Source organism: Patella vulgata, chromosome 5 (assembly GCF_932274485.2).
Source record: "Patella vulgata chromosome 5, xgPatVulg1.2, whole genome shotgun sequence".
NCBI lineage: Eukaryota > Metazoa > Mollusca > Gastropoda > Patellidae > Patella > Patella vulgata.
Window position 1 is genome coordinate 25,425,045 of NC_065883.2, and position 16,871 is coordinate 25,441,915.

The 16,871-nt window shown below is 33.4% G+C and overlaps 2 protein-coding genes across 7 annotated transcripts in view; one reads left to right on the forward strand and one right to left on the reverse strand.

The window, feature by feature from the left end:
• Positions 1-830: 830 nt before the first annotated feature.
• On the reverse strand, positions 831-6,299 carry LOC126820888 (enolase-phosphatase E1). Its single transcript, XM_050549045.2, has 6 exons — positions 6,061-6,299; positions 3,976-4,077; positions 2,916-3,112; positions 2,450-2,582; positions 1,685-1,808; positions 831-1,138 (listed from the first exon to the last, which is right to left on the reverse strand). Exons 1-6 carry the CDS (start codon positions 6,166-6,168, stop codon positions 867-869), a joined length of 936 nt encoding a protein of 311 aa, XP_050405002.1. The 5' UTR covers positions 6,169-6,299; the 3' UTR covers positions 831-866.
• Positions 6,300-6,333: 34 nt separating this feature from the next.
• Positions 6,334-16,871, forward strand: part of LOC126821534 (ribosome-binding protein 1) — a 39,144-nt gene continuing 28,606 nt past the window's right edge. For 2 of the 6 annotated variants that reach the window (XM_056100760.1, XM_056100764.1), the window contains exons 1-3: positions 6,334-6,439; positions 7,164-7,846; positions 15,739-15,872. In XM_056100760.1, coding sequence (XP_055956735.1) covers positions 7,189-7,846; positions 15,739-15,872 — 792 coding nt within the window. In that variant the 5' untranslated portion in view covers positions 6,334-6,439; positions 7,164-7,188. Of the gene's footprint in view, positions 6,440-6,577; positions 6,649-7,163; positions 7,847-15,738; positions 15,873-16,871 lie in introns of those variants that run through there. The other 4 variants (XM_050549981.2, XM_056100763.1, XM_056100761.1 and 1 more) reach the window with 3 other exon arrangements.

A 16,871-nucleotide genomic window follows, 5' to 3' on the forward strand; every position in this document is an offset into this window, starting at 1 on the left:
GGAGAAAATGAAACCATATCACTGAGATCTAGACCCTACAAATCTTACAATTCTACACATCGTCGGTACTACAAATCACTAATGGTCTCTTTAAAGGGCTAAACAAAATTTCTGCGTAGTTAAAATTTAAAAATTACTGAAGCAAGCCTTGAGTATAAAATTTGAATGAAACCGCTTAACTTGCTTTTCTAGACGGCAACTTTAGGCCAGCTACACCAAAATTAAATTAACTTCATTATTGCCCTTATTTAAAATAATAACATAAGTAGCACTGGTATGGTATTTAGACAAAAGTCCTATAATGTCATTTGTTCAATAATAAATGATGAATGCTGTAAAATGAGATACGAGTATAATTACACCTTTGTTGATGTAAATAAATAGAAATCATATTTACCTTGTTTTTATACATACACGGTTATAATTTCAAAGTGTACAAATAATTACCATATTATGATCATTTAGATTTTTACAAAATCATATTTTTGGATTATATGACTAGCAATAACAAATATAGACAATTATAGTAACGCAATATCATTTATATAATAAATAAAAGTATTACATATAACAGTTATGTCATAATATTCTTTGTTGTCATCTGAGACATATTTCATAATTTCATATTTTTAATTTTGACAAATTTTAAAGCTTTTTTGACCCTGTCTTTGTTGTTGTACATTTATATTTACTCTCTAATTTGATTGTAATTTTTCATGTTATCTACCCTTACAATTAGCACATTTTCATTACAATCCATTAAACAACGCACACAGTCCTGTATCACTATTTACAATAAATAAAATTATATAATAAGTAACCATGGCCTAACTGCTGCAAGTGAATGATGAAACAATGATATGAGTTTAAACACCTTCTGCTCCTTCACTGTCTTCACCATCATCATCATCTTCATCAACAACATCGTCATCATCATCATCGTCGTCATCTAACTCTGCCTCCCCATTATCACCTGTAGCTAATCTTTTCATATCTTCTTCATCATCATCATCACCAAATAGTTCACTGAAGTTTTCGATGCAGGAGAAGTTTTGTAAATGATCATCTGTGAGATCATCATTACCTGGTCGTATGACTAAAGTACTTCTTATACCTGCTCCAACAGCTGCTGCAGCCTCTGTAAAATGAGAATCAAATATTGATATCTAATTCAAGCTGGGTTAATTGAGTCCATTTTTTTACTGGAATTATCTCTTAAACCTCTTCTTTCCTGATCAACTGACTGACAGAATGGCATGGGGTTAACATCTTACTTTTCTGCACTGACCCGACTAACGAAGATGGACACCATACATAATACAGTGACATTTTGCCGAGACAGTAAATTGAATTCCAACTGTCAAGCATTCTTTTATGCACAATGCAAGTTGTACATAGCACCTCGGTTTTTCGAACCATCTGAATGACCGGACAGTGCTCCCTGTTGGATCTTCTGTTCTGCACCACTGACAAGGGGCAACTACATGGGAAAATTGAGGGTAACTTTATTGGCTAACAACCCTGGGATTGAACCCCAAACCACCGTACCCACTGAACTACCTTTTCGTGAATGACAAAAGAAAGTCTTGAACAGATAAAATATATTTCATGAAATTAAATCTTTGAACAGATTATTCCCAAATTAACTCTCTTAAGAAGTTCCCTTTAAAAGTTTTAAGCTTACCTTCAGGTTTGTCAGTAAGAAAGAGAATTTCGTCAGCCAATACACCGATTTCTCCTGTAATTTTTTTATAACTGGCACTATCTGTTTTAGAACCGGTTGTTGTATCATAATAACCTTTAAACACCTGAAATACACAACAAATATTTCTTTAAGAAAACAAAGGCACATTGATAACTAAGCCAAATTATACGGTCTACACCAGTCAAGACAACCCTCCACAGCAGTGTACACTAGTCAAGAACATAACCCTCGCATGTCTACTCTAAGTCAATAGCGATCACCTGAATAAGGGCCTACTGCCTATGGTCACAAAATGTTTATTTAATACTTCCTATCACAGGGGAGATAACTACAATTACTGGCATTAATACACATTCCTGTCCAGCAAAACCAAGTCAATTACCAAGGCTGTAGCTACTGTAGCTGGTGAATTAACAGTGGTAAACACAGACATATATATCCAAAATACATATATCTTCAACTTTTAAATCACTAAGGCTGAATAGAAGGGCTTTTGTTTAAATTGTGAGAATTTGGCAGTGGTCAATTGATGCTGTTTATTTACAACAAAGGTCATGTTTATTGAGCAGCTAACTAATACATATAAATGTAGTCCTATAGCTCATCTATGCATGTACTACACACATGCTAATCAACTTTAAAACATTGAACAATTCCTAAAAATATGAGCTAGTAATAATAATAACAAAGTGTGTCATTTCATAATATAAAAATATTCAAAATAAATGAAATGAGTATACTTACATCAGTCATATCGCCTTCATTACTGTTGGCAAATAATAATTTTTGGCTTTCTATAGAACCAGATGAAAACACATATATTAGTATACCCTCTTCTTGTAACTGTCTTAATACATCAGCTACATCTTCAAATAACCTACAAATTAAATAAAGGTATTCATACATAGAATGTTCATCATAAAAAATATGGATTGCCATAATATTAGATAAACATGTACATCCATCAGCAGCTATTTTGAAAATAACTTCTCCAGAACTTTGACCAGTAAATATTGTTTACAAGGTGTGATTGCATCATAATTCTGAATTTCAATCAGATACAGAACCATCAAAAGAATAATCTTGACAAGTTTCAAAAGAAATTTCTTAAACTTTGAGTAAAATGATTGAGGACATTAATACATTAATTCTTCAACAAGATATTGAAAAGTGTAGGACATGTTGACAGAGGAAAATATTGATAACTTACTCTCCTTTCACTCCTCCAGATTTGTATGCTTCTTGCCACATATGGCCTTGTAACTGTTTTAATTCTGTGGATTTTCTATCCTTGCTCATTTGCCATTTAACATTTTCAACAAGAGCTTTAATTACATCTTCTTTACTACTATCTGCGGCTGGTATTTCTACAACGCCTTCTGTTGATGCTTCTTTATCTTTCAGAGCCTACCAAATAAAATACATTAATAAGTTAAAATAATAGAGACTTTGTATTCTCAATTGCCCATCGGATAAGGAATACATGTACCTAAATGGAATACATGTTCATGTAAAGAAAATGAGTGTCTACAGATTAAAATAAGCTTTAATCTGTGCAATCATCTCTTTTAATAACTGTACTTTTATGTTGTATTTCTTAATTGTCAATTAACTCAAATACAGAAAACAATATCTTTCCCATCTAAATCATAAAATTTATGTAAACTTGACCATTGGATAATAACTACCAGTGGATACTGTATGCTGTATTTAAGTCAGTTATAAATGTATGTGTAGTACACAGCAACCCAGTCAATATCCAAGGTTTACAAAATAGAAAATAACCTAGTCTGCTTCAAGACTCCAATATCTATACAACATAACCCTCTTCCCCAGGACTTTCTACCCTTTCTAATGAATAAATATGGATCTGATTTGTATATTTCTAATCTAAAATTGGAAATCTATAAGTGGTGGGTCCCCATACATGTACTCTTTGTTTACACTTATTTCTAATCTAACTGAAATTTCAGTGACGCTCAGAAGAGAATATTTAATTTAGCATATAAAGTGCCCTTGTTCTGCACTTGACTTTTATATGAAAATGCTTTATATAGACAAATTTACATGTAGGTCCCTGTCACTTACACTTTAAACAGTCTATTTTTAAAAACTTATTTTTCTCATTTACCTATGGGCTAATCTTTGAAAGATCAAGTTAAGAAATTAAACAACAATTTGCTTTTTCAAAATCTGTAGCCAACATTTCTAGTCTTTAAAAGCATTGCCCTAACTTTTCATCAAATCGAAGTTGAATTATGAAAACTTACCAGCTCACGAAGGGCTGCAATATCTTTTTGTGTTTCTGCATCATCAAAATGACTCGTCAAATATTTTTCTACATTGTCTGTGATATAGGGAAAAAGTTTATCCTGAAAAATAAGTTGATGAATCAAGTTTTAAGGAAACCGTTAAACTATTATGTATAATGTACATGTAACTATAAATGCCAGTTAAAATATATGATATCATACAAGTACATGGACTATAATTCATGACTGAGTACTAGATCTTCTAAAACACAAGATCAAAATTACATTCACATAATGTAAGCCCTGATTATTATCTTTTATATTACACATTTTTTAAACATTGTGTATTACAAAACATGGAAGGTATGTATATTCACTGTGCTGTTCCCAGTTGTGGTCTTTATAATTAACAATATTACACCTTTTATATTACAAGGTTGATTTTTATGTATATCTACTGTGCTTTATTGGATTATATTAACCTGACAATGATTGGCAAAACATACTGGAGAATTGTACTTTAAAACCATTGTTTTTCTTATAGGTGCATGTATTTAACCAAGTCTTCAAGAATTACAAGAACATATTTTAATTTCCTGTGTACTACATCTTTATTGGTGTTCACTATCCAGCTGGTTTCTGTTATTTTGAATCTAAACATTAATGTTAGTGAGTACAGAAAAAAAAATTGTTGTATTGTAAAATTATAAGCAATGCATTTGGCCTGTTCAATAAAAAATCCTGATTGGCATTCCTTCTTCAGAACAGAAATCTATATTCAAGAGTAATATTGGTTTGATAATGAATGATATTTTTTTTCATTGATAATGATCACTTTCAGCTGTGAAGATCAACCACATTTCAAGTAACACGCCTTAAATTTTTTTTTTTTTTTATCATTCTGAGAAGACCCCTCTCATAAATCAAGGCTACCAGATGGGCTTTATTATTTCCTGTTTCTATTTATAACCCTGAATAATAAGGATATAATATACAACTCAATTGGATATGTAACTGGTTATACCATCATGGAGCATTCGTGGTCTATCAAATTAAACAGGCGCTACACTTAATATGTACTGTTATAAAAGTAATATAATTTACAAAAGACAAATAGCAACAGTGTGTCGTTTAAGGGTCACGTGACTTCAAAGCATTTCGCGCTATTCTTTAAATCGCTCAAACCCCCACATGGGCCATGGTCTTTGTTGGGATCCGTTTGTTTACGATTTTATCATAATTATTTGTCTAAACGATAAAAATAACTATTATTTTGATATTAAGTAATATTCTTCACAACCTGAAATTATTATTAGGTCCGTAATTACATTGACAAATTAAATTTGGGACGTTGAAAAGTAACCCCTCCACAAGATCACACGAACAAGACAACAAAATGGCCTTGACATTGCATTAATTCTAACATGCCGGCCGGTCTACTTTAGCACTTCTATTTGCCAAAATAATGTGATAACAAATAGCCTAACATACAAGTGATAAAACAAACGCGGACAACTAACTAGGCGTGTGTCCGAAGTCTGAGCTATAAAATGATAATGAAGAGTTGCACAATATATATATATTTTGCAAATAATCATCCAGTATCACATTTCGATCAATACCGTACGTCATCGACGAGTCGCTTCTTGAAATTGATGCAACATCAATACATTGGTTACGATTTCATTTTGGTCCTAACAACAAAACTTTACGTTCAAATGTATCTCCTACGTCGATAACGAATCGATCAATTGAATCATATAATCAATCATGCGAGCGTGAACTAATAACAACAATGTTACAACTTGATAAGTGGAACGTAGCTTCCGCAATTACCCCCAGCGAAGCCAACGAGAGGCTTTTATAATCTCTCAGGATCGTTGAAAAATATTTAAGAAACAATCTTAATTAGTATTTTCATAACCGAACATAATAAAACTACCGTGCCTCTTGTACGAAACCATGCAATTAATCAATTTATCAAAAGAATTAGCACAAACCGCACATATAGCCGGCGCAACACGATAATCGCGCTTTCTAATCACTATCCATTACAGTTACACTACAAACTGCATTACTTGATAAATAAACATTGACACATACCTTGACAAAAGAAACTGGTGTTGTTGTTCCTTCAATATCAACCAATAAAGCCTTTACTCCACTTATAAGTGATTCTGCCTCTTCTGCGGATCTTTTTTGCGGTGCCATTTCTAATTTAGCCGTTATAAAGCGAATGCACACTCAGTGATATCCTTACTGAACAAAGAAGCCGGGCAGAACTGATCTCAAACCAAAGTCAGGTGCGCGGTTCGACTATTGCCGCTAGGTGGCGTCTTTACCAGCCTCGTTGTGGCATTGTATTTTCAATCTGCTTATCTGCGGCGCTCCTCGAAATGTCTATCGACTGAGAACGACAAAACAGATAAAATTAACACAATAAGCTCAAAGTATAATGTGCATTGAATAAGGGATGACTTAGGTATGAATTAATAAAATGTTGCTTCTTTCAGTTTTGAAAATTATCGTTTAATAATAAAATAAATGATGTCTGACACAACGTGGCAGGGAGGGTGTACAATTAATTTACTCACTGTCTATGGTTTCAGCCAATCACAAACTCGTTTACATAAGACATTCACATGTTTCAGGGCTGTCGGTATTGTACATGGTGTTTGCAAAGTAAGTAAGGTCAGAAAGAAAACATGTCAGTTATTTTTGTCTACTGAGTGACACCCACCCATTCATTTAGAAAGTTGCCATGCCTGTGATTTTCGGGTCTTTTGAAGAAGATCATAATTTGTGTCATTGATAGGAATTTTATGTGACGCGTGGAAATCAACACTTTACCGTGTCTTGACATCGACACTACCATTTCAATCGGTCCATTTATCGCCGTCGTAAAGTGCTTACGTGGACCGGGTATAACTTTGGTTTGTAAGGTGTTAGGGGAAGTGCATGGTTTACTAAGAAACCATATGGTGATTTTAAAGCATTAATATCTCAAGGATATTGACACCTAATTTGGAGGATTCTCCCAATCAGTTTAATATTATTCGATCGGTAATTCTAAAGGAGATAATCCCGGCAAAGGGGCGTGGTACTGACGGTCAGTGACAGGCCATTTGAAGGAGTTGGATTGGACTCAACGTTGTTTTCTTTACTTCAGTTTTCAAGTTAATTCATTGATTTCATCTTCTTTCCAGGAACTTCACTTGTTAACTAGGCACCATGGATCCTCAGTCAATCGCGATAGGTTTAGCGGTCTGTGTTTTATCAGCCATAATTATTTACCTCATAACAGCTTTCACAATGAAAGAAAAAACATTTGATGAAGTTTTAGAAGAACAGAGAAGACGTCAAGAAGAAGAGAAACCCAAATCCAAGAAGAAAAATAATACAGATGTCTCAAAAAAGAAAGTGAAAAAGGAGGCAGTGGTTGTCAAAGAAAAGGGTAAAAAGGCAGAGGTCCAAGCAAAGAAGGAAACAAAGATGGTAAATTTAGAGATTGACCCAGAAATAATTCAGTTAGAGGAATCAGTGGTTGTTCATGCCAAAAAATCAAAGAAGACTAAAAGTCAGAAACCAATTTTGGTCAATAAAAATGAGCATTCATTGATTACAGAAAAAACTGCAGAGGTTTACCACAAGGAGCAGTTTGCACCGAAAGATGAGATTGCATTAAAGCATAAACATGAAGAAGAAAAACCTGTGGAGGATGCTAGCATCTTTAAAGTTAAGAAAAAGACAGAAACCAAGAAAGAACGGGGCACAAAAATTGAGACAATTGAAGTTGAAGTTGAAAAAGCAGTAAAAAGTGAAAAGAAAACAGAATTGAATAAAGAAAAACCAAGAGGAAAGACATCAGATAAAATAAAGAACTCACAAGGTATGCATCTTTTTCTAACCGTTTCCTCAGTTTATTTCTAGTTACTTTCATTTAGACATAATCTTCTCTTTATTAATCTTTAGTGTAGATCAGCAAGGTTATAATTATCAGCACCATAAGTTTATTTCTGATATTAATAATTAAGGTTGAAAAATATAAAACCATCTCCACATTTTAAATGTTGAAGTTGATGAAAAGAGATTATTTTGTCACATTGACATTTTGGTAATGAAATTTCAAAGCAGAAACTAATTAAATAATTATTTGTTCGTGTTAATCTAGTGATGACTTTTTGTAGTTAATGATAATATTTTGAAGCAGTACTTTTGCTTACATATTGTAGGTTTGCGATTAGACTACACAGATTTATTTATGCATTTATAATTACTTTGGCAGCACTATACTGACTTCAGGCATACATGTAAGTCTACGTATATATGCCCAACATGAGTGCATCCATTTAAATTTAATGATGTCAGATAGAAGATTTTTCACCATGTACATCTACATATAGTCGCTTCAAATTCCAGTGGATGGATGTTTAGTTATCAGGGATCTTTCACTTTCACTATTTTCCTAGTAAAGTTAGCTTTTGACAAATTTAATTTACAGAACATGCCAAATCTAGACACTAGATGAATTCTTTAAGAGATACTGGCATGAAAAAATTGTTATCTGAATAAATGATCTCAGCAAATCTGTAAAAAAGAAACCTTTCGAATTCATAAGTCTGCAATAAGCCACTTTCAATGCCAAAATACACTGTAGGAGGAACTAAACTAGAACAGATAATATTTTATAAACAAATCAATATGATTGTTTAACTAAGACATTCAAATAATAAGAAATTCACATTTCTTGGAATAATATTTAAATTACTGGTAGTTATTTAGTACTTTAGTAGTTTTATTTATAGCATTACATGACACATAGACATGAAATTTAGAACACATGCTGCATATTCATACAGGTTGTTAAGCTGTGAAAATTACACAAGGTTTAAATTAAGTGTTATGTCTTTAAAATATACTAGCCTTTAAACTGTTCTCCATAGACCATAGCAGCACCAATATTGAAATTCCCAAAGACTTCATAGTTAAATAAACACATTTATACATTATAATCAAGAACCAGGGTCAGGTTTCATTTCAAGATAAAAAGAAAGAATTTAGTGAGTAGTTTAACAGGCTCTGTATGTAACATGATCTACATGTGACAAGTTGAACCATGTTAAAGAATGGGTATTCACTAGTTGTAAAAGATGTATTCCCCATTACATGAAGCTGGTTAACTCATTGTGGTAACCACAAAGTCTAGTAACCACCTGCTACTGTCAGGCATTATACATGTACTGCCATTGGGTTCAGACATGCTCTGTTACTTGGAGAAAACCTCAGTTTGAGAACATGGAATGATGGCTACCTCTTGTATCAGATACAGATGAATTTAAAAACTTAGATTTTATAATATACCATTAGTTTGAGTTCTGTATTATTAGTATATTACTGTACTGCAGCTTTTTTTCTGATTTCGATGCATCTTAAGTTAAAGGCTTTCTGCCTTAGGATCTGAATATTTGATGCCTTGATTTTTTTCCTGAACTTTCAACCAGTTGAATCAAAATGCTTGCTAGTATTTGGATTTTCCTGGCATCATGGGATTGATTGAAAAATCTGCGGAAAACTTACCTTGTTTTAAAAATATAATTGAAAATCTATAAGATGCTCATAGACGTCCCAGATTTCTCTCGTGAAGCTACAACTCTTCAGGCTTAAGTGAGATTGTGGGACTGTTCCCCTTTATATAGTCGTTGGGGAACGGAGCACAGTAGAAGTCTCGGGTGGACGGAAGCAGTTCTCATTCATTGGAGTCACTGCTTAAGTAATTACATGTATGTGTGAACAGAAAGTCAGCTAGAGATTTGCTGTTATAAAAATGCTTCTCTGCTTAAGATCTAAGCTGCCACAAGTGTTTTGATATTAGAAAACCCCTTTGGATAGCCACAGCTAACATAAATTGGAACTCGTTGGAACATTCATTCAAGTGTATCATCAGATTAAGTATAAAACTGCTACATGTATTTCGCAATTCTTTGAAGTCAGGTTTTGTGATCTAAACATGATAAAAACACCTAGTTCTCTTGACTTAGTTTTGAGTTTGCCAAATATTGCCCACCCTCTTTGTTGCTTATATTTGGTTTTAAAAAACCAAGGCCCTCGTATTCGTAAATCTAACCCTATATACATACATGTATGAGGCAACATCACACAACCCATTCTGACAGTTAAGATAAGCCAGCTTTTAGAAAAGCCTTCTCGATTGGTTTATTTGCTCCACCTTTGCTATCGGACAACAAAGTTTATCTTTAGGCCATAGGGTCTGAACAGCATATTAGAATTTAACAAAACCATTCATATACCCTACATTTAACTAGTGGTCCGAATGCTACAATTCAGTAGTAAAATAATTCATTGATGGCAATTGAATTGTATGGGTTCATACAATTGTCAACACTTAAGCTATCAAGTAAAGTCCTGAAGATTAGTAGAAAATTCCTGTCCATAGTGGAGGAATTTGTAGCTGTCACAGAGAATTAGATCCTATAATTGTTCCATCTGTTTAGATTGCTTCTTACTTTCTTGGCATGAAATTCTGAATAATTGGACACTTCTACTAGTTAAATTTTGGGGACAATAGATGAACAGATTTTAAAATAGCTTATCTTGTTTTTTGTTAAAGATACATTATGGGAGATTAGATAAAGAGCTGACAGTTCTCACTATAATAGTTAAAAACTAGATAATGTAAAGGGAATTTGCTGAAAATTTCAGTAAAATTGATAGACTCTGACTGAACCAAGAATTTAGCTATTGAATTTTAGGCCTAACCTCGAACATTATTACTGAAGTCGGTACGATAAACAGCATAGTCTCGATTATCCATTTTTTGATTTAATCATCAGTGAGCATTGAGCAGCAGATAGGATTCAAATCAAGTAAATAACGCAGGCTAGTGATGACATCGAGAGTTGATTTTGGTCTGGATACGTTAATTAATGTCTAATTAATAATTTAGATAACATTTCAGGTCTAAAGAAAGACCTGCAATAGGCAGATTTGCTATCCATTTTTTAAACAAAATTCTATTCAGTATTTGAATTGATTACCAATTCCCTCTAGTCCAAATTAAAAATTTTAGAAAATTTTTATATTCTTTGATATTTTAAAAAATTGAACCATAGTAGTGTATCTCAATTTAGGTGTCTTTTTTGAAAATTATTCAAGTCATGAATAAATGTGTTATTATTATGCGTGTGACATGCCTACTGACATTATATACATGTACCATATGCAATATGATTGAAGGGCATGTTGTGTAATAAAGATAGAATGTTATTAATCATAATTCATATAGAGTAATATAAATGTCAAGATTTACTACCTGTTTATATACATATATGAATAATATGTACTTGTATTGTAATAGATCTATGTTTCTCAAATAGATTTATTCAGTTTACATGTATGTACATGTAATAACATTTATATTTTAACAGTACATGTAACTGGTGCTGCACTACAAATGTGTTATATTACATATTACTGCTACATATCTTGGTTACATGTAAAGATTTGACAGACTTGTTTGATATCTGACAGGGCATTAAAAATCTATAGGGTTAAAGATCAGATGACATCTGGAAAATACTTTGACAGAACTTATAACTAAATTTGTGTAAATTTCATCTGCAGAGCAGGGTCATCATGTAACATCCAACTCGGTCCAGCAAGAAGACCAAATGCAAACTTCTGTAAAATATAAAGTTAATACATCCAGTTTTATTCATTTTTATTATACACCCACATGGAAATGTGGTCATATATTGCCGTCGCCCCCGTCCATTGTCCACAATTTCTTGTGAACACTCTACAGACTACATTAATCATCTGATTGTTTTGAAATTGATAAATGTTGTGTACATTAGTGTGCCAAAGAAGCTTATTTAATTTCAGTATTTTCCATTAATGTCTTCTGGAGTTATGGTCCTTGTTTCACTTTATTGCACCTTGTGAACATTCTAACTATAAAAATTATCATCCGATCTGTATGAAATTTATACGCATTATTTGAATTAGTGAAATGAAAAAGCCTATTGAATCCTTATTTTAATGATTGAAACGAATAAGTCTATTGAAATTCAGCAATTTCCGTCAATTGCTTCTAGAGTTATGGCCCTTGTATCACTTTATTGAACCCTGTGAACGCTGTTAGGACATCATTTGAGTTAGTGAAACAAAAAAGTCTATTGAATTTCAGCAATTACCTTCAATTGCTTCTAAAATTATGGCTCTTGTTTTACCTTTATGAACATTGTGAATGCTTGAGAACATGAGTCATCATCCGATCTGTATGAAATTTATATGCATTATTCAAATTAGTAAAACTAAATAGGCCGTCAAATTTCAACACTCAATGTACATTACTTTTAGAGTTAAGACCCTTGTTTCAGTTTATAGCATTGTGTGAACCCTCAAAGGACGAAAATTACAATCTGCGTGAAATTGTCTTGTAAAGGCCCCTCATTACCTACAAAAGATTAAATATGCGACACCCCTTGTTCACCGCTCAGACGGTTAAGCTGTTGTGGCGTATGTTTCGTTGCCTGGCAACCTATCTTTTCTTTTCATTCTGATGAATGTCTGTGGGTAATTTGATATTCTTTCCATTGAAGAGATTCTCACAAGAATTTAGGCCCTGGACTAGTTCAAACTTTTATTTGTTTATTTGGGTGTATCTAAATAAATATGTCATCCTGCTGTCATTCATCATAGATATTGTTAAATACCTGTTTCTCTTCAATCTATTTTTGTAATGAAAATGTATGCGGTACTTACATACTGTGTAGAGAAATAAAGTTTTTAGAATGCTTCATGTACCAGAATAGTTCAACTCTTTTCAGGATTATTTTAGTCTGTTTTACTGTAATAAGACTTAATGGAAAATTATAAAGTTCTTCTCTGAGTCTCTGAAAATGAATACAATATTTACATACTGTCTAGAGAAATAAAGTTTTTAGAATGCTTTACCAGAATATTTCCACTCTTTCTGGATTATTTCTGTCTGTTTTACTTTAATAAGGCTTAATGCAAAATTATTAAGTTCTTCTCTGAGTCTCTTTTAGATCTACATGTACATGTATGTATATCATAAATGTGATCAGAAAAGATTTGTGCAGCATATCCTTCTGAACGACCAAATTTTTTTCTATATGTGACATGTACTTCATATAATCAGCAGTTACCATGTCTGTTTCCGTTTTGAGAAAAGTGAAATAAAATTAAATGGGTATAATGCCCCACTGTTCTGCTCCGACTGGGCTGATGAAGACGGGCATACACCAGACAGTGTGCTGTGAGGGAAATTTTACCCGGACAGTGGTGCTATGGCCCACTCTTGTACCAAATTCCAACTGCCAAGGTATCTTGTACACCAATGTGTAAACGGAAGCTCTTTTTTTTCATGCCACCCGAACAACTATGCGTTGCCCCTGTCCTGCACCACTGACAAGGGGGGAACCATGCCGGAAAATCCTGATGAACTTTCTTGGCCAAAGCAGGGATCGAACATTGGACCTCCAGGTTAGCGAGCCAATGTCTTACTTGCGGGATTGAATGGCCGAATGGTTAGCACATGCGTGCTGTATCATAAGATCTGTCATTGAGTCAACTGGCGTGGTTTTGATTCCCCAGTTGTATGTGACAAGGAGTTGGGTTGCCTGTCCAACCCCATGGGTTTTCTCCAGGTCCTCCGATTTCCTCTCACTGTTAAAGAAAGACTCCTACCCGTAAGCAAATTATTGAAATAAAATTGAACCAAAATGACCTAGTTTGTGTCAAGTGGATGTTAAACCCTATTTCTCTCTCTCTTACTCACTTAGCCACTGTGGGTGGCTACCGTATTTCGAGAAGACAGGTTTTGATTTTGGAAACCACAAACATATTAGAATATTTGGTATAAAGTATTATTTATTGACTTATTAATAAGTGTTAAAACCAATGGTAAAGTGTATGTGTATATTTAATTATTTACTGTGATTAATGACTTCTATCAACATGATAGGCCAATCAATGTTATCGTTTTTTGTAGATTGAAAGGTGTTATTTACGTAATTTAGAAGATTAAAATGAAAAATATATCAGATAATATCTTTGAATATGTCAGTGATATTAATATAGAATTAGAAATCAGTTAAACATACATGTACTAATATAATATTTTCAAAATTAAAATAAATGTTAAAATTTTCAATACGGTGTAATTAAGATATTTGGAAGTAATTTAAGTTTAAGAAGTATATCTATGTCTTGATGACCTGGCGCCTGGTACGTTCGGGCATTTTTATGCGCGAACTCTTAGTTTTTTTTTTACTGGCATGCGCACAGGTACTATTTCTTTTTCTTTTAACAAGTACCCAAATCCGGGATTTCGTGCGGAGGTAGTTCGGAGGTAAACAGTCTGTGAAGTACAACACTTGCCACTGTACCTGTGTATCGCTAATTATAAACCGAATGTGTGAAGACAGTTCATACATATCACTCAAAAATTTTTCAGTACAAACTCATTCACGCTCGATTTGCTACTAAACAAACCCATCGGTTTATTTTCTCAACAGTGTGACCCGAAGTGACCGCGGATTTATTGACCTTGTATGAACTTATCCATAGCTATATCCTTACACCGAGAGAAATTATCTAGTCTCGGTGAAAAGAACCATGGTCATCTGGTAGAAAATTACTTTTGTATTTTTTGGAACGGAAAACAGTGTTTTTAGAAGCAAACTAACCTGCCGCACATGAGGAAGTCATTATACTAATAATAAAAGGCGAGACCTCTTTTTGCGGCGCAGGCTTATCACTGAGTAGTAAACTGTCCACAAACAATAATATAGGAAGCCTAGTGACGAGTGTAGGCTATAGGCTATAGGTTTGAGTCGAGATTACTCGCTTTCAGTTTACTCTGTTTTTGCGATAACCAATTATGTGAGAAATACCATACTGACATTCGGTTTTTAAAAGTTGTACGCGAACTAAATGCGTTTGTTAGATACTGACAGAGCAGCCCCAAGTCGAACAATCGCCGCCCGAGCTGTCTTCGTCAGCTAGTTTCACAACATCGTGCAATAGGTGTATTAATGTGATTTTTAGGTTTAACCCCGCAAACAATGCCAAAATAGTGTTTTCACTGCTTACAGAAAACTGAAATTTAAAAAAAAAATTTTTTATGAGGGTGACCCTCCCACACACTCCCTATCGAGCTGCCGCTCGGTCTGCGCAGCCTCATGCCTGGCACATACTGTCAACACTGTATATTTTTCTGTTTCCGCCCTCCCCCCCCCCCCCCCCACAATATATATTTCACGGCTACGTTGCGACGGTACCAGCATACCCAGTTGTTGACACCCATTACATCACTCCTGTCTAACAAATCATAAAACTGTGGTGTTACGGTGGCGGCATAGTATTTCACCGTAACACCACAGCCACTCTAACCATTCATAATACATCTAACTATCCCTTTACAGCACTTCACTCCCTACACATTTCCCCTCGTCCTACTTTCCCAAACGTCAACAACACATCTCATACATCCAGTTCGCTGAATAACCCTTGTACCACGTCTACTGGATTCATTGTCTACCTTATATGTTCTTTATTATTTTATGGTTTAAATTCTATATTTACCTTATTATATTCAAGCTTGTTATTCCTTTAGCATTGTACGATCCTTTCAATAACATACAGGTTCTATATGTAGCTTACTGAGTATTACAATCTTGTTTTATTATTGCATTGTTTTCATTATTAATTTGTCAATGTTTATGTATTTTGTAGAAACAACTAGCTGTTCACCACTGATTAACTCTGTAAAGAATGCCACATTAAATGATGTTGATATACAGAGTTTAATTGATATTTTATTAAACAAACAAGGTGGATCAATTGATGTCAACTCAGAATGGAACAAGGTAATTCTTTAATATTTGTCTGAATTTTTTTAAACGTTGAATAGAGTTGGGCAATATTTGTTTTTTGATATAAAACTGTCATAGAAATAGAAACTGTCAAAAATACTGTCTTCAGAAAAATATCGAAAAATCGAAAATACCGTGATGTATTGCAGTTTTGATTTTCTGGATGATATTTAACATAAATATTGAAAAAATGACTTCCCTTTTAGATTATATACAATAATTTATTGCTTGGTGATGAATAAATTCTGTTGTAAACTCATGACTGTTCATTCCTGCTTTGTTTTCGTCACGTGACTTCTCGCTCACTTTTCCAAACGACGATACCATAAGAATTATCCCTGCTTCTGATCATTTTCTCTGAATTTTGACGAATTGTTCATACCGATACTTTGATTTTCCATACGAATCATTTGATTTTCTGATTGAAACAAGTTTTGATATAGCAGAAATATAAATAATGCCAACTATAGAGAGTACTGGTAAACTGATTATCATACTGGATACGTTTTGACATAGTTCTTATGTTTGTATTGTTGTATTGTAAAATGCATTTTCAAGGAGGCATACGCTTGAATGAGAAAACATGAGTTTGCAAGGGTAAATGAATAGCATTCAATCGTACCTGTAGCTGTTAAAATATGCATGGCCGAAAGAAAGCAACTTTTTTTTTTTAAAAAAATGTTTTTTTTCGTTTTTTTCTGTGCCTCCTTCATATTCCTAATTTAAATAAAATATAATTAATATATTGGAAATTGAAATTACAACAAAAACATAAACCAACATTGTTAGCAAGTCTTCGTGGCTATATCAATCTGTTTGAACCAGCTCATTAACTTTTGTTTGTAAATTCGGTACTGTATTTATGCTAAAACCTTTTAATAATATTGACTAGAAAGTGCCATGTGAATATTCCGGGAGGAAATTCCAACTTTTTAAACATGTTTATTTAAATTTAAAAGGTGATAAACTGAAATTATTGACATTTTATAAAAT

Coding starts and splice junctions, on each gene's coding strand:
- LOC126820888 (XM_050549045.2), bottom strand. CDS start 6,168: ATGGCACCGCAAAAAAGATCCGCAGAAGAGGCAGAATCACTTATAAGT. Junction 2,583..2,915: donor TCTGGAGGAGTGAAAGGAGA/GTAAGTTATCAA, acceptor TTTAATTTGTAG/GTTATTTGAAGATGTAGCTG. Junction 1,809..2,449: donor ATGAAGGCGATATGACTGAT/GTAAGTATACTC, acceptor TGTGTATTTCAG/GTGTTTAAAGGTTATTATGA.